Source organism: Filicampus tigris, chromosome 11 (genome assembly GCF_054856515.1).
Source record: "Filicampus tigris isolate MCC_2025a chromosome 11, RoL_Ftig_1.0, whole genome shotgun sequence".
Classification (NCBI taxonomy): Eukaryota; Metazoa; Chordata; class Actinopteri; order Syngnathiformes; family Syngnathidae; genus Filicampus; species Filicampus tigris.
The window spans coordinates 23663259-23684497 of NC_141227.1; the positions used below are offsets into that span (position 1 = coordinate 23663259).

Consider the following 21239-nt stretch of genomic DNA (forward strand, 5'->3'; position numbering starts at 1 on the left):
GTAAATAACAAACCAGCCTCTCCTTCTTTCTGCATGTGCGCGTACATGTTTTTATTACTCCGTTTCAGCACGCCTCACTTGGAATGATTTGGGACCTAGCGGAGAAGAGGGACTGCTTTTTCACACAATAATGGGACATTTCTTTGAAATCTAAACAACCAGGACAAGGAAAATAACTGTTGTTGATTCTCCAGCGATGATGTGGATGACCAATGACGGTTTTTCAAATTTATATTTTACGCATATGGTGGTGTTGGCCGTATGCTCGAACGCTAACAAGAAGTCCCACACGTGTCTCTCTCCCATACCATAATGGAATAATAGAAATTTAAATTACATAAACATTCCCACAAACCTATGTAAGTCTAGTAGGTAAAAAAACGATTTGGACCGGATATCCGCTTTTGATTTAACCGAGGCGAGTGCGTCGGTCGGCGGGCTAATGAGCTGGTCTCAAAAATAGCTTGATCTGGTCAAAATGTGATCAATCGGCTTTATGTTGCTGTTGTACAGCTGCAGAAAACTGTTCTACAAGACAACCAAAACTTTTTAGTTGCGATGGATGAAATGCTGTAAGAATGAAATGACGTGGATAAATGAGGATATTCATGAACCAGAAAAAAACACGTATACAACCATTTATGTGGTCCATATTGTCTATTTTCATTTAGCCTTGCCAGACCAGTTGAATTCTGGTGGGCATAATAAAATTATATGAAATCTTACAATCGAACATTACAGCCTACAATAAAAAGAGAAAGGTCAAGGTTATTTGACAGACTCCCTGTGGCCTTCATTAAGAAGTTAACACGGGCTAATTTATTCCTTCCTTGAACTTATTCGTTGCCTTAACCTAAAACCGTATATACCTTTAAATATACATTATGTTTAACAATATTTTGCTATTAAAGAGACGACCATACTGGAACGTTTGACGTTAACCTTTTATTTTGTAAACTAAAAGCTGCCTAGAGATACTTCCGCTCATCGAAGAAGCCTCGACCGTCGAGGTAGCCACAAGCTACGCATGCCCGCTTGTTTTTTGTTTTGTTTTTTTGTTTGTTTTTCCGCTCATCGAAGAAACCGTGAGCGTCGAGGTAGCCACAAGCCGCGCATACCCTCTTGTTTTTTTGTTTTTTTTTTCTTCTTCCTTGTAGTAGAAGCCGCGCATACCCTATTGTTTTTTTTCTTCCTAGTTGTAGTTGAAGCATAGTACCGGAGGAGGGCAGTGATAGGCCCTGCATGCAACCTTTACACTGCTGGAAACAAAGAAGGCAGAGGATCCAAGATGGACGAGTCACACTCCAGCGTGAATAAAGTGCCAGAGAACCTGGACGACCCTCCCAACAGCCGCCTGTTCCTGGTGGCAAGTCGCTTCGTCACCGAAGAGGAGCTTCGGGAGCGATTCTCGGCGTTCGGCGACATCCAGGACGTGTGGGTCGTCAAAGACAAGCAGACGAAGGAGTCCAAAGGCATTTGCTACGTCAAGTACGCCAAATCGTCTCAGGCCTGCTTAGCCATGGAGGAAATGCACGGGAAAGTCCTGGTGGACGGACACAAACCCATCAAGGTCGGTACCAACGCCAACGTTTAATTTGCACACAGGTGGCCGCGAACAATATGCAACAAACAACTCCGTTAGCACCTATGCTAGCATGCTAACGGGCTAAGAGCTGCTATACGTTTGTCTCAACCCAACTCTGCTAAAAGGCACAATGGCAAATAATAAAGATACACGGTGGTTGTTCATTTAACTTGGAGGGTGAAAGGAAGGGAAGAAGTATTGTATGGTAGATGGTCAAGCTCGCGCACACACACTTGCACTTGAAACTCGTAGACTTGCCTCGAACCCATCATTTCAAACGTTAACCTTTCTTTAAAAGTCAAATCCTGCCTTGAAACCCGAACCCTGACCTGTGCTTGATACTAAGGTTATTTCAAAGAGAACGGGAAGCGTTTATTGACATGGATGCGGGATAGATGATGAGAAATGTTATCTGTGTCTGGGTTGCAATGTTGTGGATAGCATTGAAAGCTGTTACAAAGTTGAAGAAGGACGTTTCCAGCAGTTATTAAATGTGTTGAATACATGTAATTGTAACTAGAGTAGAATGAAAGCTTTTGAAAGCAGGGGTCACCAACCGTATTGAAACTGAGCTACTTCTTGGGTACTGATTAACGCGAACGGCTACCAGTTTGATACAGTACAGACTTCTGAAACAAGGATTCATATTTTATTGCATGCTGTGATTAATGATGTGAATCGATGTGAAGCCACTGCACATGTGAATTATTTCTCACAATAATTAGGAAATAGAAAAACGTCAACGTGCAACACTTAGTTTCTATAAATCTCTTCCAGTGTTTACATACTCAAATGATCACTTCCACAACAGTTCTAGAAAATCAATGTCCCAGGATCACTGCTGAGCTATTTTTAGAACAGGCGGGCTGGCTACTCATTTGATGCTTGGGGGCTACCTGGTGCCCGCGGGGGCCACATTGATGACCCCTGTTTTAAAGTGTATCGTGATGGACTGATGACGCTGTAATGTTTTTCTCAATCGGTTCCAGCAAATAAGATGAACTTGTCTCTATTTCACAGAAGGCATTAAAATGACAACTTTCTCTCAGTAATGCTTACGTTGGGTGCAAAAAGCCTCCATGTGAACGTCAGCCACTGGAAGCTACCTTCTTCTTTGTTCCAGTAAACATACTGTAACTTTGAGAATTAGCAGTGAGGTGGCACCAGCTGAGTGTCTTTGAAGGATTCAACCTCTTGGATCAGATGTCATCATTGATGAGCTGACTAGTCGTCTTATTGCAGGTGTTTATCGCCCAGTCGCGCTCGTCGTGCAGCCACAGAGACGTGGAGGACGAGGAGCTGACCAGGATCTTTGTCATGATCCCCAAAACCTTCTTCGAGGAAGACCTGAGGAACACTTTTAAGGTACGTGGAGCCACTTTCGTAGTGGGAACAGAGAAAGGTGACGGGGCAACATGGCGGATTATTTTACTGAAACATTCTTTGGACAAACCTTTTTTGTTGTTCCCAAACTTTTTCTTACAAGGAATGCGTACAGAAAAATAGATGCTAGAATGCATGAAGTACCACGATACCGGTACCGAAACAGTACCTCGACAAAAATCAAAAATCAGCAAAAGCAGCAAAATTAAAACTGACGGAAGAACTTCTAACAAAAAAAGAAAGTTATTAATTCAAATTATTAGGATCTGCTTGATAAGAAAATAACACTTTAAACCGTGTTAAACACTTTTGCACACATCTGGGTGCGATGAATATAAGACACCGTTTCTTTCTACACTTGTTCATATTTTTAGACTACATGTAAATTAAACTTTAAGAAAACTAGTTCCTTTTTTTTTTCTATCTTTGTTGTTAAACATCAGTAGTAGAAAATATGCACGTTGGTTTCTTGAACCATAAGTGTGACATCTATTGTAATGCACTATTGAGGCTGTTATGATCATTTTCATGACCAGGCATGTACTTTTTGGACATCGAATTAGCCAATTCGTAAGGACGGCATTTTTCAAAATGATGAGCTCAATGCCTGCATTTATATTTTTATATAAGCATAATGTATACATGTCTATGTATGTATATATATATATATATATATATATATATATATATATATATATTTATTCACGATAAGCTTTTACATACATGCCATATTCTTGACCTATTTGACTGCATTTCATGTCATCCATTGTTGATATTAACAATACATTTGATATATACATAATTGATATTATTGCGATATTTACCATATACCTAAGGAAGTGTCATTTTTATCATGCAATAAATGAAGTTCATTTTTTCATGCGGCAAAATAAGCAAGGTCAATGTGTTCTTGGCTAATTAATTGTAATTCCCCCAGTTCATGTTGAACTATTGGGTGGCGATGCGCATTTAAGATTAACCTGGTTTTCCTCAAATGAAGAGTTTGAATGTCTTTTGTGTCCGTTCAGGAGTACGGCGACATTGAATATTGTGTCATCATCAGGAACAAGGCGACGGGGGAGAGTAAAGGTTTGGGCTACGTCAGGTACTACAAGCCCTCCCAAGCCGCCCTGGCCATCGAGAACTGCGACAAAGGTAAGACCTCTAGGTGGTCCTGCAGGCTGGGTCTTTGCTAACCTTTATTGAGCCAAAGCATATAAAATAAACTAAAAATGAAAAAAAAAAAATCACACGGCTCAGGCCCGAACACTGCTATCGCCAAATGTGACTTCTGTCTGCGATTGGCCGTGGCACAGCGTTTCCGAGGACGCGCGCTCACACGTTTATGTCAGCTTACAGGGCCATCCTTGCGGAACCCCGCAACAAAGCCTCGCCCTCGGAAGACTACAACAGCATGGCGGCCAGGAGCGAGTACTCGAGCGGCGCCGACTCCATGAACATGTACCCCGTCAACATGGCCGAGCCCGTCAGCTACCCCGTGATGGAGTACCGCGGCGGCGACTTGACCCGCTGCCTGATGGTGTCGACCCGCGCCGGGCTGACCCAGGAGCAGATCTTTGCGCTCTTTGACATCATTCCAGGGATGGAATACTGCGAGCTGCAGCGGGACGCTTACGGGATGAGCAAAGGTGGGCGACTGGGAGGCGGCGGAACGTGAATAGGTGGGGTGAGAACAGGACAAGACAAACACAGTGAGTTAATGTCTAACGATGTGGCTCCGGTTGCAGGTAACGCCATGATCCGCTACAGTAACCTGGGATCGGCACTTTACGCCAAAGACAAGCTCAACGGATTCGAGTATCCGCCGGGAAATAGACTGGTGGTCAATTTTATGGACGACGGAGAAGATCACAGCAGGTGCTGCAAGACAGAAACATTGAACTCAACCAAGATGGCAGACGCCACTTCTTGGCTGCATTGACACATACTGTGCGCGGGTGTGTGTGTGTGTGTGTGTAGTTCAGTAAGTAGGATGGCCATGCAGTTTGTGGCCACCCAGATGATGTCATCAGTGTGGAACGGACCCTCCGGCAGCCAAGGCATCAAACCTGCCGCTTCTCATCTGGTGCATATCAAACCTTCTTGCTCGCTTTTGTTTGTCCACCTTTCTTCGAGCGTACGCTGAAATGAAGCCACACGTGTGACCAATGCTCTTTTGCTTTTGTTTTCCTTTCCCACCCCCTGCAGGGATTCGGCGGGCCGCCCCCGCCGCCGCCTCCTCCCATGTCCCGGATCCAGACGGACGTCAGCCTGCCGCCCGCCAAGAAGCTGGCGCCCTCCGACAGCAAGACAAAGGAGCGCTTGTTTGTGGTCTTCAGCCCCGCCCCCCTGCCCGTGGACGTGCTGGAGGACGTTTTCTGGTAAATAACCCCTACGTGGCGCGTGTTAGATGACTCAATAATGTGGCCCAGTCTGAACAGGGCCAGATCCCATTTGGACATTTGCACAAAAAAAAAACTGTGGACAATTGGCCCTAAAAATGAAATGTGAGGAGGAATCGAATCGGATTGAGATACGCAAGCAGTCTGAGTGCCCTGAGTCATGCTGAGAGATGGTTCTCCTATTTTCAGCATCTTGACCAAGGTGGGCCAATGATTTTACCTGTTTAATTTTCTTCTTTTTTTTTTTTTGTAGCCGCTTCGGTTCCCTGATTGAGGTCCACTTGGTTCCGGGCAGGAAGGTCGGCTACATGAAGTACGCAGACAAGCAGGTAGCAATCAACTCTGACGAAGAACAAAGTGAAAAGCCGATTCCAAATGTGAAGTGAGTGTTCCTTTTTCCGTTGAGTCTGCCATGGACGCTTTGGCGACGCTCCACGGTCGCGTGGTCAACGGCGTGAAGATGAAGGTGATGCTTGCCGATCCTCCCAGAGAAGAGTCGCACAAAAGGCTGCGCACCTACTAGCATGCCGCCACCTGCCAGGTAAGTTGGCCACCATGGCTGTTTTTAGTACTGCGTCAAACGTCTTCATTAAACATCTAGGAAGGAGCATGTCACATTGCTATTGGACAAACAAAGTGGCTGCAGCTTTTTCGATTCACGTCTCAACGGTCAGGAGGGAAACAAGTGATACAAAAGACTCAAATCAAAGGCAAATAAAATTACTTACAGTTTGAACTTGACAAAATTGTACAGAAACGGACGGGTTTTTTTTTTTTTTTAATTCACGTGTTTTAAGGTTTGTGCGTGAGTAACTGTGCAGCTTCTCGTTCCCCAGGCGACTGTTGTCATGACAAAACGACCCCAGACCTGACAGACCCGACGACCAACACGGACAGGAGACCGCTTGACACGACCTTTGACACCTGTCTGACCGTACACTTCTGCTCGGTGACCTTGCCGTGACCTTCAGAGTGAGCTTTTATGGGTTAGTTCTGTTTTTTTTTTTTTTTTTTAGTTCTTTACTTTTCTAAGTCAACTCTCATTTCAAGCTGCTGTGAGATCTCATCAGTGAATGAACCCACAGGGCCCTAAAATCGCACGTGTTGACTTCTTTACTTGAAACAAAGATGACAGTAAGACTCAAGTTAAAGCTTCTAGTTCCAATTTTTACTTTGCTCAAGTGGACGTCTGTTCGTTTTTGAAATTTTACTAGTTGGTGTTTTTTGTATGTCCCGATGTGTTCCTACTGTGATATCTTTCCAAGTCAAAATAATAAAAAAAAAAAGCAGCTCAACGCATCACTTTGGTTTCCTCTTGTGTGGCTCCCGTTGCCCAAGATGCTTTGCATGTCAGTATACAACTACGATATTCCAACATAGTGCTGCAAGCTCTCATTCGAACATCAGACGGACGTCCGATAAGTGGTAAGATCTTAAAATAACTTTGTGAGCGCTTTTCTCGTTCTATGCAAAGCAATGTGTAACTGATTCCACTCGGGATTTACACTCAATTTAAATTGAATTTATGTTGCAGCAGCAGTGATTTATCAAGTTGGACTCATTTGACTCAAGGTGTACGTTTCCAAGGAGCGCTTTCATTCTTATTGGTCAAGAAAAAAATATTTTCTGTATATGAGGAATGTATATATTGATGCAACATTGCAATGTAATGTTGGGGGGAAAAAATAAACCTTGTTCCTTCATCCTGGAGGAATCAAGTACATTCCATAAGGGAAGGGGCTCAACTGTTACATTTAGAATGGAAATTTAGAGCTGACATGCATGTTTGCACAGAAACAAACATTTGCACTTAATTTCAGTTTATTTGTAAAGAATAAAATATGCGTTTCAATTATATCTGTAGAAACAAAAAAACAAACTTACTGGATTTTTTTTTCTTTAAATTTCTAATCATCAATGAAGCAAGACCATTTGGATGCAAAGTACTTTTATTCCTGCTCAATGACGTCAGTGAACATAATTTACAATCATATCACTCGCCTATTGGTTGTGACGGGCTGCTGAGATTGGAGACCCCCCATCTCACTTTGGCTCAACATAAATGAAAAAAAAAAAAAAAAGAGGTTCAATACATTGTACGCAATCTTCTGTAGAGCTTGGATACAAGAACAGACTGAATTTCTTAGAACAGAATCAGTGCTGTTCGTTTCGTCCATCACGTTTCCTCCCCGTGAAGATTTCACTCGTTGCAGGGAAGAGAAGCGCGGGAATCTGAAAGGGGCGGCGGGGGGAGCCGGGTAGTCGCGTGTCGATATGATCAGGCTTTCATTACAGAGTCTCCACGACATCAAAACCAAAACTTGAAGTGTCCATGCATCCATCCGTGGGTCCTTGTCGTCGTCTTTTCGTCCCGCTCAGTCGTCCAGTGCCAGCGTGTTGAGCTCCTCGTCCAGCTCCTCTAGATCTTCCCCGGTGAACAAGTTCTCGTCCACTGGGACGTCGTCGTCGTCCTCATCTTCCCCTCCTCCGGCCTCCCCGCCCCCCTCAGCTCCCGACGAGCCGTTGGCCTCCGAGCCACCGCACGCTCCGTTTAGCTGTTCTGTTAAGCGAGGAAAAAAAAACAGTAACTCAATTTGCTTTAGAGGTAGGCCGATGTTTTTTTTTTTTTTTTGAAATACAAGAATTCTTTTGACAATATACGTCTTTGTTATAAAATTCTAACAAAAAGTTGAGGTAGGTAGTTTTCCACAGTAAATGTTCTCCCAAATTTCAATATGACAAATGTAAAATGTAACGTATCTTAGTTTTCAACACTGTTTTAAATTGATTTGTATATCAGCGCTGATAATCAGCCCGGCCGATAATCGGTCCATCCCTATTTTTGCTTGTGTCAAATCTCTTTTCCACATCTAAAAGAGTATCACTAGATCAGAGCCGAAGTTGGGTCACGCTTCAGTCCTGGTAACCCCGTGTCTCGGTCCTGTGGTTTTCTTACCGCTGTCCTGGTCCTTCTGACTCTTGCTGGCGGTGAAGCGGTCCACAGCGGCCACGGTGATTCCCGTGTCGTCCACTTCTTGAGGAACGAAGCGGGACAGGTCTATGTCTTGGACCTGCGTGGTGTCGGCCTGAAGCCGCACGCAACACCAGAGACGTAAGCGGGTTGTACGTGCGCGCAGTTCATCAAATGTGCCTTGCAAGCATGTGACGCATACATAAACAGTAGTAGCCAAAAGCTTGGAAGCGCCTTCTCATTTAATACAACGGCCCATTAGGCCATATAAGGCAAATGGCTTAGCCATAGTAATGATGCTTTGATTACTGATTGTATTTATATCTGGCTAGCAAAGTTCTGCTTTCAATAGTCCATCGAAATATAATTCCTTCTTCCGAATATTAGCTTAGGTCAGCAACCTCGTCGCAAGCGTCACGATTACCCTTTCCTGATCGTCGTCCTCATCCTCGTCTCCCTTGTTGGCGTATCGAGTGTCGTCGGCTTCGTCGTCGTCGTCGTCCACTAGCTCGGGTCGGAACTCAAACACCTCGCGACCGCTCACCACCAGCGACTTGCCCGCCTTGAAGTCGGCCTTCTTCTTCTCCATCTCCTCCCTGGCTTTGGCCACCTGTGACGGATGACAACTCCTTTGGTCTCAACGTCGACAACAAGAACAACGCCGCAGTGAGTAACTGGAGCGCGTTGTCACCTTCTCCTGCCTTTTCCGCTTCTTCCACGCCAGGAACGTCTCCAGGGTGATACGGGTCACGCTGGGACCGAGCGCCGCCCGCTGGACACCGGACAAGAACGTGACGATTTGAAAGGCTTATCAAGGATGGCACGATAAATACATATCACTGTATACGCTAAATCTTCACCGTATCAGTATATACCGCGATACAAACGTACGTGTCAAAATTATAATTACGTCTGACTGAATAGGTTACATAGTCCCTTAGGTTATATGTTGTGAACTTGGAACTCTCTGGTGCAAACAACTGCTGATATGTACATTTGTGACTGATGTGGACGCAGTGCTTTTTTTTTTTAAACCGGCTCTGAGCTGCTTTAAAAAAAAAAAAAGTTCCAGAATCTCCATTTTCACACAGAGGCCGATACATGATGTCATCAACAAGTTTCATTGTGAATGGTTTGTAGAGTCCAAACGTATACCACGGCTTTGGGTCAAGTTACTTAATTTGCATCCAAAAGCCCCGTTAGCTGTATCGTGCCACGGCTCACCTCGCTCTCGATCAGCTCCTCCATGGAGATTTCCTGGTCCTTCTCCTCCTCCTTCTTCTTGTCCTTCTTCAGCACGAAGCCGGGCGGCAGGGCGTGTCGGTACATGCATTCGCCGCCCCCTGCTGGGCACACCCAGAACCAGCCGTATTTGTTGTTCTCGATGGCGTCCAGGAAGAACTTGCAGACCTGCCGCAGCGCATGACAACTTACTCAGCATCCTTCATGAAAACGTTGCATTGCGATGACAAAAAAAAAAAGAAGCTCCTAATCTTACGATCTGAGTTTTGGATTTCTTCTTCTCGGCCTCGCCGTGCTTCTTGTTGACCACCTCCTCGAGCTTCTTCTCGTCCCAATTGTCCATGGTGTCTATGCGGCCCAGAAGCTCTCGTTAGTCTTGGTCGTCGTCGTCGTCCTCTTCGACCACTCACCTTTCTCCAGCTCCTCGTCTCGCTCGTCCACGTAGACGCTCCTCTTCTCGCACTTCCTCTCCATGGACAAATCGTGACTGAACTTGCACTTGTCTCCTTTGGTGCACTGGCCCTGCTTGTAGAAGGCGCACAGCACCGACTTGGGGTCCACACCTCAAAGAGGCAAAGAGAGAGTATGTGATCCATGTTTCAAAAATGACTGACTCGGGTTCACCTGCGTTACCTTTGTTGACTTTCTGTGCGGCGACGACCGGCTTGAAGAGCTCGTTGAGCTCATCCAACTCTTTCTTCTTGTCCGTCTTCTTGTTGGCCTTGTCGGCCTCCGCCTGAGCCGCCTGCACGGCGCACGTCAAACGTTTGGGCACATGTGACACAAAAAAGCCAATCGGGATTTGCTTCTCACCGACCTGTCGGGCGTTTTGTTGTCCATATTTGACTTGCTGTGTGACGTTCTTGATGAACTTCTGTTGCTTGGCCCCTTTCTTGTTCTTCAGGCCAAACGTTTTGTCCTGGATCACAAACAGTATACCGAAGGTTAATTACAATCAATGAAAATGAAGACAGAGAAAAGATCTCTGTGTCCAAGAACAATAATATGATCGGGACATCCCTCAGGACGTGGAAGTATTAAATATTTCATACATGACACCATCGTGTCTGTGTGTGTAAAAGCGGACACGGATCATCGGCAGATTTCTGACATGCCAAGTTTGCAGTATCTCTGTGTGAAAGAAGCGTCAGCAGTTGCCTATTTTCTCTGAAATTACTAAAAGGAAGCCCATTTTTCATGCGACCTGAGGCTTGTGTGCTACATTATGTGGTAACCAGTTCCTGGTTCAAATGTGCCCATGAGACGGCATCTCTCAGCATTTAAAACCATTTTCAAGCAGGGCTTGCCATTTAACGCATCAACGGTATAGCAACACGTACAAAAAAATACTCGAGTACGTGGCTCAAGTTAGTTCGACGTGACCGATTGGGAAAGAGGACACAATGCCAATGCCAAGCCACCGGCCGAATGTAGGACATGTGTCCGATTTTTGCGGACATTGATTAAGTTGATTATAGTCACATGTCAAGTACTTTAAACGCAGTATAACTGCTAGCCATGACGTCATGGCCAGCCAGGTAGTGGTTACGTTGGCGAGCTAACGTTCCACGGGGACCTCGCAGTCGTAATCTCGTCGCAATTGTACTAAATCGTCGAGTGATGTTTCTTTTGTTATGACTGAGTGAACATGTTTGAGGAAATATGTCCATTCAGTTGTTCGTGTCAGGGTCAAGCGCGTGCTAGCACGTTCGCAACAGCGGCTAGCCGCACGCCGACATGCTAACTCGTGAGTTCTTTTTTAACCATATACCTCAATGATCTTTTCCTTCTTCTTCTCTTGTGTTTTTTTATTCCCCGCGGCCGGTGCCGGCTTCTTCGGAGGCATGTTTGCTCAGCTGGAGGTGTGTTGTTGCTAAAGCCAAGCTTCAAAAACGAACAAATATTCGATTTGTTTCCAGCCTGCTAACTCTCAGCTTCGCATTAGCCACTTGATGCTAACGCGACGCCGCAACTGTGACACTCCACCCACACACGTGTTTGGTGACGCACAGTGTGGTTGCACTATGCATGACGGGTACTGTAGTCTATGAGGAGTTGAATACGTGCCGCAGTCGAAACTACCGTTCAAAAGTTTGGAGTCGCTTGGATTATTTTTATTTTTTTTTAAATAAAAGTACTTGTTTTTCAAATCAACCAGGAATACATTTTGGCCGTTATTAAAAAATAGCTTTTCTTCCCCCCCCCCCAAAAAAGACATGTAAGTGACCCCCAAACTTTGGAACATATGAAAAACATGAATTTGTCTGGGTGAGCCCAACGTTTTGAATGCTAGTGCAGTATATAGGCTAATGTATACATTAAAACAGTTGGAGGACAAAAGAAAAACAAATATGTAGGTGACATCTAAGCATTTACAATAACATTTTCATAAGAAAACTGACAATGTTTATGCATTTGCTTGATGAGATTGCAAAAATGCTGTAACTCGTGAGCATACGTTGAAAAAATAAAACGACAGTATTAATGGGCCAAAAGGAGGTGTTAAACGAGGAAAGAAGAAGAGTAGCGGGAAGGATGGGGGTAGGAAGGAGGGAAAACTATTATAATATGAAAAGAAGGAGGGAAGGAAGTCAATAATGCCGGAAGGAAAGAGCTCACCATCGCTTTTAGGGCCTCCAGCTGATCAACACACATACAAAACACAATGGCGGAATCAAAACATTAACCCTTGTTTAAAACTTTATGAACCTACGCAAATGTATGTCCAGGTCTGAAATCAAACCCGAAACCAGGCTCGAGATCTTGTAGTTTCCTTTGTGAACAGTAGGCGTCAGTGTTGTGCTACCGTGCGGCGAAGCGTGCCTTTTACTGCTGACAAGTCCACAAATAAGCCCATAAACATTGATTTTATTACGCTGAAGGCAGTCACATCCATAGTTGTCTTTAAAAACAAATCAAGGGAGTTTAGGGACACAATAAAAGTTTCTATGAATACAATATGAAGGATAAATGAGTTGAAGCCTCTGCATTTAACATGTCCAGAACAGCCTCAATTGTGTTTTTTTTCCACTCTTTCTGCTTTATTGCGATTTGAGTTAAATGGTCGTTATACGGAGCTGCCATCTGTCCCGTGGACCAAAGTCTTTTATTAGCCCCTCTAACACTTTTATCCGATGCGTCATTACGACACGGCTGCCATGTGCTTTATTGCCTTTTTGGATGAGATTCCGGGCGTGAGCGGCAGCTGCGCTCTGAACGGCTCCGCACTTCGGCACAAATCATGCAAATAGCAAGCAGCAACAAGAACTTGACTGCACGACGCGTGACTACCAGTTAGGCCTACGAGTGCATGCGCTTTCATGTAAAAAATCGGACTAGAAAGATCATCTACTAGTTCGTTGTCTCACTAGTAAGGGCAAAGAGTGCACAAGTAGTACCGCATATCCCTAGTAGGACGACTACATGTTACTAGTGAGGCAAAACTACTCGTGGGCATTTTGGTGCTACCCCGGAGGCTACAAGTGCCCACAGGCTGGGTCTATTAGTGTGAGTAGTGCAGCACCGACTATTCAATTCGATTTTTATTGTGTACGAGTGAAAAAGGGGCACTAGTAATGGAAACTTTTTATTAGTAAGAGAGACAATCTTTTAGTTCGCCCGGATCGTTCTTCCAGGGCACTGAATTGTCTTCTAAGTTTGGATAAAGAGTGTACTAGTGCATCACTTGTGGGACGAATTTGTCATATAGTTGGACAAATAAACATCAAATATGGGGGGGGGGGGTTCATTTAGCCATACTAATAGTTTACATGTGACAAAACTACTAGTGGGCATTTTGGGGTCCTGCGGACTCGTTGACATCTGAGCATGAGTAATAATTTCACAAAGTCACCAGTAGCACGCAACTTGTGCTCATCTTAACTTCACTTGTGGTCCTACTGGCATGCCAAAGTTAACCTACTAGTGCAAAGAGGTTACTAGTCCGTGGAAAAGAAGGCTATGGAAGGAATGCTGGAGGGGGTCTTTCCATGTGGTGGCGTTTTGAGGTTTGTCAGTGTTGTGGCTTGGGGGCTGCGCAGGCGACCAGCCGGACTTTTACCGCTTCAGCTGCTGATTTCACTTGATTTCATTACGTGTGCTGTCAACTTGCTAATGTGATTTCATCTGGCGCCTTTGACACGTGTGGCTAGGCTCCACATGCTGCCTGCCTGACTGCCTGACTGCCTGGCTGGCTGGCTGGCCGGCTGGCCGGCTGGCCGGCGTGGAACCGAGTGCTCTGCATTTACATGGAAAAATAGGAATAATAGCTCATGGATGCCTCGTTTGAGTTTGGGCCCTTTTGCTTCCATGTGCTTTAATAATCATAATAATAATGGTCATAATGATAGTCGTAATCATAATAATACAATACAATTTTATTTATATAGCTCATTTATGAAATATAGCTAGATTGGACAGATTTGGACTTAATGAAATCATAAAATGAGAATGAAGGACTAGAATGAGTTTGAACATAACTTTTTAACTTCAAGTATGAGTAACCTAAAAATCCAAAGTTGCCACTGAAGTTTGAGTTAATGCATGTTTTTCATTGATATCAGATTCTTTTTATTAATAGAGAAATAAAAGTGCTCAAAAAAGGAACAACTTTACATGTAGTGTACTGTTTCTATAAGCGATTCTAATAGGTAAAATATGAAAATGGGAATGAATGAGAATTGAATAATTGTATTATTCAAATGAACAATTTTATGGAGCTCTTGTATCTATTTTTTCATCTCAGGTGTCGCCTTTTTCCCGCCGATGTAGTTGAAACTCCAAAGTGGACCTGCTGCGCAAGTGCTGCCCAAGGTGTGTGTATTTTCTTTGTGTGTGCGCGCGTGTGTGCATCAAGCCTGCTCCACGGCGGTGTCGGCCGTGCAGTTTGTCAAGCTTATTACTGTCAGTCACAAGCTTGCCACTTTGTCTGCTGGCTGACTTTATTGCAGCCGCCGTCGCCTCCCTGCAGCCTTTTATTAGCTCGAGCGGCTCTCTTTAAAAAAGGCTGGCTTGTTGTTGCTGCGCGGGCTTCCACGTGCACGCCCACGCTTTTTCCCACGTTTCATCACTTTATCCGTTTGCCACGTTTGTCTCCGGGGACGCAGAAGAAGAAGTGCAAGAACAATAAGAGCGTTAAAGCGCTATGTAATAATTTAGTCGCGACTTGTTTTGTGGCAGCTGATAGAAGTCAAACGTTGGCGGTGTGCTGCTGCCTTACACACACTTTTGCGTGACGTCATTTTGTTTTTGGAGATGGAAGGTTAATTAACACAATGCAGCTTTGGATGCTAAATGTTGAGCACGACCCAACTGGAAATTGTCTTGAGTCTGCTCAGCCAAGGTTCAGCTGTTAAATCAAGACGCCCACTTGTTTGTTCTTCCTGTTCGCAGAGGATGACATTACAAACGGATGCAAGGGATTGGAACATTTTTCTTTGTCGAAGGGCCGAGGGGTGCGGGGACACTTGCATAGTGAGTCCGAAGGGAAAAATGGAAACACGAATGGCTTCCACCATTACAAAAAAAACCCCACAGTAAATGAACGTTTATTTTCACCATGATTTGCACCAACGTTTAATGGTTTCTTCCTCAAAGTATGTCCCGTTTTGTGTAATACTAACTAACTAACTAACCATTCATCAAATTAAATATAATATTAAGAAAAATCTGGATTATCCCCCAAATGTCCGAAATGACCGACCTACCTACCTTTTGCAACTGACTGACTGATTGGCCCATGTGCTTGACCTCCACAAATGCTTTTGATTTGTGTCGATTTCATTTTCTGGCTAACTAAGTGACTGACTGTTGGGACGCTATTTTCGTGGCGGTTGCGAATCCGGCGCAGTATCGCTGCGCGGAGGCGAGAGGGAGGGCTGCCCCGCTGTGGGCGCGGTGGCAGCCGAATTCAATCATGGCCAATCAAACCGATTCATTTCTTACCTATTGAATGAGGCGCGCAGTGAAGGGGGCACTTGGGGGCACTGCCCCCCCGCCCCCGACCCCCAACGGTGGGTAAACTTTTTGATGATCCGATATTCTACGGCTGTATTTTTGCAAAAGTGTTGTGGAAACTTTCAGTCAGTCAAACTAGATGAACAAGCTTCTTGGCAAAAAAATAAATCTGCATTTTTATCAGGATAAGCAGCAACATTTAATTCCCCCTGCCTTGGCACATTTCACCAAGTTTAATAGGAATTCAACAGTCGGTTACAATTGCGCCTGCTTAGTCGTCTCACTTCATCAATTGGACACGCGCTCACACACGCACGTTTGTGTTCATGGAAAATCAGCCCCCATGTAAAAAAAAAAAAAAAAAAAAAAAAAAAAAACAACACGTGAGAAACGTGTTGACATCATCATCAATGTGTGAGGCGTGAAACAAGCGACTTGAGATCAGCGAGCATGTTAAGTGTGAGTTTGAGACTGTGATTGTGAGTGTGTGCGTTTTTGTGTGTGTGCGTGTGTGCGTGCGCGCGCCGCTCCCTTGTGCCCGTCAGCCACAAGTCCAGACGAGGAGGACGCCGGTTGACGGATAACTAAACGTCTGCCCATTAAAAATGTAGACGGCAGTGGCTCGCCGTTCATTATTGATGACACGCACGCACGAACACGCACACACACAGTTTGATCCGTGCAAGAGAGTCATCACTTTTTGGAGATCACTTAACAGTTTGGTTTCTGCTGGTGTTTAAAACATGAAAGCTTCCAAAATTTGCCCTTTTTTTTTTCTTTCTTTTAAATGAGATTTTCAAGGGGGAGCACAAATGAAACATTACATCAGCATGCACTAACAAGATGTTTTATTACGTATGCAATCTATCTTTTTTTTTTTTTTTTTTTTAAACAAATGTAGTGTAACGCGAGATGACCCGACTTAGGAGTTTTTCAAGCCACAAGCCGTCCTTCAGCCAGTTTTTTGCCTTTTAAGCGCAAGCTTGAGGACCAAACTTCAAAAAAGCGTCTTCAAGCTGTGTATTGAACATCCCGGTTGAAGTTTAGCGTCAAACTAAACATCGAACCAAGACAATTAGTTGCATCTTGTGTGTTTAAAGCAACCACATCTTCGCCTTAATGAAGTCTGTTTAGCTTGTTGCTAACACGCAAGGCAAAACACCATAGGCAGGCTAATGATAGCGTTGGTGTCGCCGCGTTCTAAACGAACACAAACGGCCGAGCCGGACAATCTAAAGAAAAAAAAGTGAGATTGGCGACCGGCACCAGATGCCCGTTTGGAGTTTTTGGACAATTGACCGCGAGATGAGCGCGGCGAGTCTGCAGCTCTCCGAGCAGACTACGGCGTGCTTGCGAGCTAATTGCGCCAATCGTCCCCGGTTGCGGGCGCGTGGTTTTTACCTGAGCGCTCGTCAATCTCGTCACGCCGGCTGGACAAACGCTCCAGATTTAAGGACTTCATAAAGCTTGTTTGGGACGACGAGCAATTGGAGAAATTTATTGGGCTGTGAAATGAAACCTGTAAATCGGCAACCCTGCCCGCATGTGACGGACGGACGGACGGACGGACGGGCAGGCTCCTGTTATTGCCAATAAAACGAAATACGTAAAAGACAAAAGAAAAGCGAGTTTGAGCGAGCGAACGAACGTTGGAGCGGCGGCGACTGCTCGAGTCGGGTCGGGTCGCGTGCGGCCGCCTAGCTCAGCTTGTTTTGATTTTTGGATAGGACGCTAAACGAGCTCACGGCTTCACGAGGCCGCAGTCGGCTAAAAGGAGAAATTTACAAGAGAAAGAAAGGCATCCGTTTGAAACAAGTGAAACATTCCTCCTGCTGCAATGAATCATGCTGGGGGGGCGGGGCTTTCGTCACGCACACGCGCACTCTCATGGACTGCTTGCGGGTGATTTGTTTTAAATATTTAAAAAAAAGGGACTCATTTTCTTAATTGTTTTTTTGCTGACACATACACACACAAATGTCACTGACACTGCTTTACACGCACGCACAAGCTGAGCTGAGCTGGGCATTCCGTCCTGGAAGGACGCCCATTTTTGGGACGGAGGAGGGGGGGGGGACAATTTTGAAAAAAAGGGACGGACTAAGCTAGGGCGGAGGTGGATTTTAGTCCGGCCCACTAATCGACCCTCATGCGCGTGACGTGGTGACGAAGCGGCCAAAGTTCATCTCAGCCTACTCGGCCAAAAACGACCAAAATTGCTTTCTTTTACTTTGTTTTCTGACACAAACACAAACGTGCGTCAATTGTCCTTTTTTGGGTTGTACAAAACACTCTTGCGCAACTCAGTGGCATGACCTTACGTGCACACACACAAAATCGCAGGTGCCTTAAAACACCCCTAAAATACCTCAGCCATGCACTCACCTTCAAAAACTTTGTCACTCGTTCTTTTTTTTTTTGTTTTTTTTTTTTTGAGTTGGTGTACTTGCTGACACACGCGCGCGCGCATGCACGCACGCGCACACACACGCTGGCAGGGAGAAGCTGCATGGCTGCCACTGTGGCTCATGAATTAAAGAGCAGCAGTGGTCCAGGGGGAAGAAATTATTCAGGCAGATCTGCTCTCTGACAGAGGAGGCTGTGAGGGTCGGGCGGGGTGGCGAGGGGGCGGGGCACCGAGATGCTGAGGAGGAAGCGGAAACGGTGAAAGAATCGAAAAGCAAATCAAAGGAAACGTCTATTAATAAGGAATGCGCGCGTCAGTCTCCCCAGCTAGCGACGCTAACGGCAGAGTTGTAAAGAATGCATGAGAGCAAAGTACCTCGGCTCTCCTGCTCTCAGGCGGGACGCGCGCGCGCGCGTGCGTGTTGTGTTGTGTCGGCCACCCCGTTGGGCGCGCGCGCTCCAAGCTGAAAGGCGGAAATCGCCCAAGACAGTCGCCGCGAGATCATTCTTATTCATCTGCAACCTACGCAGAAATCCTTCTCATATTTTCAAGCTCCCCTTTTGGAATATCGGAAATGCATCTCAGCAGACTGCGCTGCGAGGCGGGGGTGGAACATCTTCAATTGTAGCCCTCAAAAAGTCCCAATGCAAATCATTTGCAGGATTCCCCCCCCCCCCCCCCCCCCGATTTTTGTCAAGTGTCATAACGCCAAAGAAGGAAAGAGTCGAGCAGAAAACGGACTCGATTGTCTTTAAAAGCCAAGACGGACTCAATCCTTCATCCAGCATGCACGCGGCGCGTGTCGCCTTGGCTCCGGGATGAGGCCGCTTCCGGCCGTCCTCGCATTTCTGGAAGGTGGCAAGAAAGTCCAGCGAAGTGCTGGCCCACTTTTTCTTTCTTTGTCACCCTTTTTGGTCCAAGAAAACAACTTCCTGACTCCTTTAGCTTCTTTCGCCGTCAGCCAATGTCTCATTAGCCTCAGCATTATTCATCTGTGACGCCTCTTGACCCCCCCCCCCCAGTGGTACACGTATACCCCCATTGGGAAGAATGGCACGGTGTGTGTGGGTGCGTGCGTGCGTGTGTGTGCGTGCGTGCGCACACGTGTGTGGGAGACAAGTGCTGACGGTCCAGACCTGGTACAAGGTCAGCATCTGCGTGTGCATGTGTGTGTGTGTGTGTGTGTGTGTGAGGCTTCGTTGGGGGGGGGTAGACAATATACCACCTGTGCCCCCCCCTGCCATGCCCGCGCCCACCCAGCAGATGCTCTGAAAGTCACGCACACGCACGCCGAGCGCTCGTCAGGAGCAGCGTGCAGAGTTATCAAAGTCAGCGAGGTTAGTGGTGGTGGGATAAATACGAATATCATGCGAGCACCTACTTAAGGGGGGCGGGGCGGGGGGGGGGGCAGCTGAATGCTCAAATGGGCAACAGCAGGTCTTTTTCCTTTTTGCCCTTTTCAAAAAAACATTTTTGGCACATTTTGTTGCAGATTGGCGTGAAGGTCAGAATAACGTTCGACATACTGACGATTTGTTGGAGACGACGTCTTCAAATGGCATCTTTTTTTTTTTTTTTTTCTCGACCGGACGTCAAATTGGACGGATGGATGGATGGGGGGGCCAACTATCAGAGGAAGCGCAAATTGCGTCGAGCGTCCAAATAATGTTGCTGCTGCTGTTTTTCTTCTCATTAGTTTTCCTTGTGCAAAGCCGAGGCTAACAATGAAGAGACACCCGCCCCGCCCCCACCCCGCTGAGCGCTGCCCCCCCCCCCCATCTCCCGCCAGGCTGGAAAGTTTACCATCGGATTCAAATTCAGCCTTTATTCAAATGCAGCGCCGATCAATATTCTTCTTGTTTCGGTTGCTTTCGTATAGCAACGCAATCCGTCCGTCCGTCGCTCAGGAAGTCGTCGCTCGGTTTGGTCACTGATCAATAAAGCGCAGATCAACATATTCGATCGTTCGACGACTTTGAATAGCAACTCCACGTGTCCGTATCAGTCATCTGTCCATCCGTTCATCCTTCCGTCCATCCGTCAGACCAAAATAAGCTTCAAGTGTCATTTCGTCAAAGGATTACAAATTGTTCTAGTCAACAATATTGCCACACGCTTGCGGCACTTCATTACCTCACGCTAAACAGAACGGCTTTCGTTATTCTTCATTTGTTATTGCGATGAGTAGTTTGTTGTTTTTGATGAAAAAAACAATTATTATATTGAATATTAGGAAAGAAAGCGTCGTGCCGAAGAAAAAGTCTGTTTATTTTTGGAGGGGATCTAAAGATCCATTACACAGAAAGTTAAAAAAAAAAGACCCAATTCCTATTGTCTGTCATATAAAAAAAAAACGTTTTGTTGCGAATATCCGAGTTTGTCGCAAATTCTTGGTTTTGTTCCAGAGTTTTTCACAGTTGGTAACTTGAATTGCCAAACGGCCACTCGTTTTCTTACTTGGACGTTAGTATGCCTCGCAGGGCGATCGCATGGCTCCCAGCTGGCGCCCCCTGGCGGCCACCTTTGAGCAGCGGGTGAGTGCGAGCGGCTGAACGGGTAAGACCAAAGTGCAAAATTGTTCTTTGAGTATTCCCTTTCAAGTGGGCTCATTCATCAGCATCTTTGTATAATCTTACACTGACTTGACCTCACATCAATTATTCATTTGGGCCAGAAAAAAAAAGAAGCGGAAGCTCAGAAGTTGCATAAAAGTTTCAAGTCCAGCGTCGGCGTCTCCCCGATGCTGAACATGCACGACTTTACGCTTTCATCACGTGCGCACCAACTTTCATCTTGGATCCGCAATTTTTTTCTTTTTTAAAACTTTTTTTGCACATTCACTCTTTTTTTTTTTTTTTGCATCAACATTTCCCAGGTGTGTTGCTAAAACCTCTCAAGGTCAAAATGTGCTTCTGTCTCATGCTTGTCATTTGCGTTAGCGTGTATTCCAAGTGGGTCTGGAACGTACCCAGCGATAAAATCTTCCTGCAGGCCGATGTTTCTTTGCATCGGCTCTGATCGCCTCGTGTCCCTAATGGAGTGGCCGCTTTCGCCATGCAGAAACTCGATGGTGAAGCAGCATGTTGCACAGCGGCTCGCGCGAGAAGCAGCTAATGAGCTCGCTGGGGCGCCACGTCGTTAATGCACGTTATCGATTCCTCTTGACTTTTTGGGCCGCGCGAGTTAGTTAGTTAGCCGCAGAGCAGCCGAGCGGCGCGCCTGTTAGCATAATCGATGAGGCGCTCTGACATATTTACAATACTGTATCCCAAATGTGCGCCGCTAATTGGCCCG

The 21239-nt window shown here is 45.7% G+C and overlaps 2 protein-coding genes and 1 long non-coding RNA gene across 6 annotated transcripts in view; 2 read left to right on the forward strand and 1 right to left on the reverse strand.

The window, feature by feature from the left end:
* The first annotated feature begins 958 nt into the window (after positions 1 to 958).
* LOC147140239 (RNA-binding protein 45-like) lies at positions 959 to 6669 on the forward strand. Of its 3 annotated transcripts, none has more exons than XM_086045041.1 (10): positions 959 to 1570; positions 2828 to 2950; positions 3997 to 4123; positions 4321 to 4617; positions 4717 to 4846; positions 4949 to 5054; positions 5177 to 5349; positions 5624 to 5699; positions 5777 to 5911; positions 6207 to 6669. In XM_086045041.1, exons 1-9 carry the CDS (start codon positions 1289 to 1291, stop codon positions 5891 to 5893), a joined length of 1431 nt encoding a protein of 476 aa, XP_085901167.1. In that variant the 5' UTR covers positions 959 to 1288; the 3' UTR covers positions 5894 to 5911; positions 6207 to 6669. The 3 variants fall into 3 exon arrangements, with proteins under 3 accessions (XP_085901167.1, XP_085901165.1, XP_085901166.1); XM_086045040.1 differs by having other exon boundaries at positions 982 to 1097; positions 1197 to 1570; positions 5777 to 6669; XM_086045039.1 differs by having other exon boundaries at positions 5777 to 6669.
* Positions 6670 to 7301: 632 nt separating this feature from the next.
* On the reverse strand, positions 7302 to 11580 carry zc3h15 (zinc finger CCCH-type containing 15). 2 transcript variants are annotated; one of them, XM_086045963.1, is made up of 10 exons: positions 11355 to 11578; positions 10401 to 10502; positions 10217 to 10328; positions 9994 to 10146; positions 9840 to 9931; positions 9566 to 9751; positions 9033 to 9113; positions 8766 to 8951; positions 8327 to 8456; positions 7302 to 7930 (listed from the first exon to the last, which is right to left on the reverse strand). In XM_086045963.1, the coding sequence occupies exons 1-10, from the start codon at positions 11427 to 11429 to the stop codon at positions 7746 to 7748; spliced, it is 1302 nt and encodes a 433-aa protein (XP_085902089.1). In that variant the 5' UTR covers positions 11430 to 11578; the 3' UTR covers positions 7302 to 7745. The 2 variants fall into 2 exon arrangements, with proteins under 2 accessions (XP_085902089.1, XP_085902088.1); XM_086045962.1 differs by having other exon boundaries at positions 10217 to 10502; positions 11355 to 11580.
* A 1276-nt stretch (positions 11581 to 12856) lies between these two features.
* LOC147140241 (uncharacterized) overlaps positions 12857 to 21239 on the forward strand; it is a 30615-nt gene continuing 22232 nt past the window's right edge. Inside the window, exons 1-2 of the long non-coding RNA XR_015088735.1 lie at positions 12857 to 13090; positions 14328 to 14395. This is a non-coding gene — a long non-coding RNA (uncharacterized LOC147140241). The remainder of the gene's footprint in view (positions 13091 to 14327; positions 14396 to 21239) is intronic.

Coding starts and splice junctions, on each gene's coding strand:
- LOC147140239 (XM_086045039.1), top strand. CDS start 1,289: ATGGACGAGTCACACTCCAGCGTGAATAAAGTGCCAGAGAACCTGGAC. Junction 1,571..2,827: donor ACGGACACAAACCCATCAAG/GTCGGTACCAAC, acceptor GTCTTATTGCAG/GTGTTTATCGCCCAGTCGCG. Junction 4,847..4,948: donor GACGGAGAAGATCACAGCAG/GTGCTGCAAGAC, acceptor GTGTGTGTGTAG/TTCAGTAAGTAGGATGGCCA.
- zc3h15 (XM_086045962.1), bottom strand. CDS start 11,429: ATGCCTCCGAAGAAGCCGGCACCGGCCGCGGGGAATAAAAAAACACAA. Junction 10,147..10,216: donor CGCACAGAAAGTCAACAAAG/GTAACGCAGGTG, acceptor TGCCTCTTTGAG/GTGTGGACCCCAAGTCGGTG. Junction 9,752..9,839: donor AGAAATCCAAAACTCAGATC/GTAAGATTAGGA, acceptor GCGCTGCGGCAG/GTCTGCAAGTTCTTCCTGGA.